This window comes from Cyprinodon variegatus, unplaced genomic scaffold, assembly GCF_000732505.1.
Source record: "Cyprinodon variegatus isolate N-32 unplaced genomic scaffold, C_variegatus-1.0 Scaffold373, whole genome shotgun sequence".
Lineage (NCBI taxonomy): Eukaryota > Metazoa > Chordata > Actinopteri > Cyprinodontiformes > Cyprinodontidae > Cyprinodon > Cyprinodon variegatus.
The window spans coordinates 139,265-142,017 of NW_015150826.1; the positions used below are offsets into that span (position 1 = coordinate 139,265).

Sequence of the window (2,753 nt, forward strand, 5' to 3'; positions counted from 1 at the left end):
AAGTAAAACTGAATACTCTAAATAAACATAACAAAACCAAGACTGTGACAAAAAACAATAAAAAAAAAAAAGGTTAGAGCTTATATTGCAGGAAAGATTAAGCTGTTATGGGCTGAAAGTTGATCTCCTAAGATAGGGGTGTGCAACATCTGTCTTCGAGTGCCACTGTCCTGCAGCTTTTACTCTTACAACATATTAGAAATAAAAGTTACCTCCTTGGCCTGTCGGTGGGTTTAGCAGAGGCCTGACCATTAACCATTAATTAGTCAGGTTTGTTGGAGTGGGGACACATGTAAAAGCTGTAGGACAGCGACATTCCCCAACTCTGTCCTAAGACATCTTTTTGGCATGTTGCTGTCAGGTGGAGAATATTTCCTTGACCTTCTTCCTGTATGCAGACGATACCCTGCTTTGGTTAGCAGGCAAAACCAGTTGCCACACCTAGAGCGACATCACGAGGAACTGCAGTAAGTTTAAATGGGGAATTGAGAGAATCTCTGTCAGTTTCATATTTTAATAGTGATTCATTTAAAATAAACTTATTTTAATCCAGTTCAGAGAGTTGCTGTGGGTAGTATGTTTGCCTAATAAAACCAAGTCAACCAATTGTACATTTCCATGTACAATTTATTTGTCAAATGTAAAATAATATAAATGTGTATGCTTTTCAATATTTTCCTTCATCAAGCTCAGCGCATCCTAGCCTGCTTCTAACTTAGCATTTAAGACAAAGTCTTCCTGTTTTTGTTTTTTTTACTCTAAAGTCAACATTTACACTGGAAAAGGTTAAAATTAAAGAAAATAAAGTGGGTTAAACTCTATTTAGGACACACTTGGCAAGCAACACTCCCCTCTGGTGGCGATGTTGCCCCATTGCTTTCCCCAAGGGAAATCCAGCTTGGTGTCTTTCTGTATGGTTTCACTCTGATTTCCTTCCAATATCCAAACCCCTAGATTGTTAAGCCTTTTTTTCTCTCTAAAACTTTCCTTAGCTGTAACTCTGTGTGTACATGGTTGTGTCTCAGTGATGGACTGGCAGCCTCCCCACCCACTTTGCTTAACTGGTTCAGTGCTTGCAGAGCCTTGCTGCTTCTTTCAGGTTCTTCCTTTCCTTACTTACCTGTGATCTAAAACAAACACTCTTCTCCAGAAGAACCAGGTGATCAATATGTTTTTCTCAGCTGGTCTGTCTTTTTAAATTGGACCAATAAATAGTTTGAAACTCCTGCTGCCTCTTTAAATATCACTTCCACACAAAGAGGGAAAAAAATAAAAAAAAAACATATTTTGCAGCCAATCATAAAGTCCTGAGACCAGCCTCACTTCAGAGTCACATCGCTCTCTCCTTCCTCTCTGCAGGATGCTCCTCTTACTCTCTTTCACCGCCATCCTTTCTGCAGGCTGCACCATGGAGATGAACCAGACCTCCGAGCTGCTTTCTGACGGCTTGGAGCAGTGCTCAGCCTGCGACTTCCGAGAACACAGCAAGCAGCTGAGGCTCCACAGCATCAGGTCCCAGATCCTCAGCATCCTGCGGCTGGAGCAGGCGCCCAACATCAGCAGGGACATGATCCGCCAGCTCATCCCCAAGGCGCCTCCTCTGACACAGCTGCTGGACCAGTACGACCCACGGGTGGAGGACGCGGAGCACACCACTACCGAGACCATTATCACCATGGCAACAAAGCGTAAACGCATTTCCTGCTTCTGCGTTTTAGCTGCAATACTTTTCCAGTCAAAACGCAGCCCGTGCGTAAATGTTGTTGCATAAATCATGCGAGTTTGGTTCTTTTTAGAGCAATAAGATTGTTAACTTTAATGTGAAACTTTTCAAATATATCAACTTATTTCTTGTAGCAGGTCCCGTCTCCCCAGAGGAGATGTCTTCCTGCTGCCTGTTCAGCCTGAGTCCAAAGATCCAGCCTAAGAACATCCTGAGCGCACAGCTGTGGGTTCACCTGCGTCCATCCAACATCCACACCAGTGTCTTCCTCCAGGTGTCACGCCTCAGGCCGGCCAGGGAGGGGAACACCACCAGGGTGCGGGTCCGCTCCCTGAAGATTGACACTGAAGCTGGAGCCAGCTCCTGGCAGAGCATTGACATCAAATCCCTGCTGCAGGCCTGGCTGCGGCAGCCGGAGGACAGCTATGGGCTGGAGATCAAGGGTTTTAACCCTGGAGGAGAAGATCTGGCCGTGACCTCTGCAGAGCCTGGAGAGGAGGGACTGGTGAGAAAACTTATACTGGTTTCACAGTAGAAAGCCCCCAAAGTTCTTCCTTTCGTCACTTTCCTCCCGCATCCAGCATGCACTTGGCCAGGGCTGTCCAAAGTGTGGCACAGATATTGAAAAGTCCAAGCATCCCTCCTTTTTCCCTCAGTCCCAATTCTATCCTCCCTTTGGCAGCCAAATGATGCTGTAGATCAGGTTTAGCTCCCTGTGAATCTGACCGACTACCAGTATCTTTGAATCAGACCCAAAATAGGGCACTTTTCTTCATAGCATAGCAGGCACAGGGGACATAGCAGTCAGATAATCATGATGGTGGATGTATATCACTGATTTCCCTAGCTGTGCCTAGATCAGTAGATTCTGAGACCAGCAGTAGCTTTGTTAAAGGAATAGTACACCCAAAACATAATTAGCCTTCATTTTCTACTCACCCCCATGCTGAACAACACTCTGGAGTACTTTTTTTAATCTCAAATGCATCTGGAGATCTGGGAGGCTTCTTGCTGTCTGCTGACATTCAAA

The 2,753-nt window shown here is 45.2% G+C and overlaps 1 protein-coding gene across 1 annotated transcript in view; it reads left to right on the forward strand.

The window, feature by feature from the left end:
• The first annotated feature begins 1,360 nt into the window (after positions 1–1,360).
• mstn (myostatin) overlaps positions 1,361–2,753 on the forward strand; it is a 2,859-nt gene continuing 1,466 nt past the window's right edge. Inside the window, exons 1-2 of the mRNA XM_015386642.1 lie at positions 1,361–1,688; positions 1,858–2,228. Of these exons, the coding sequence (XP_015242128.1) occupies positions 1,361–1,688; positions 1,858–2,228 (699 nt within the window). The remainder of the gene's footprint in view (positions 1,689–1,857; positions 2,229–2,753) is intronic.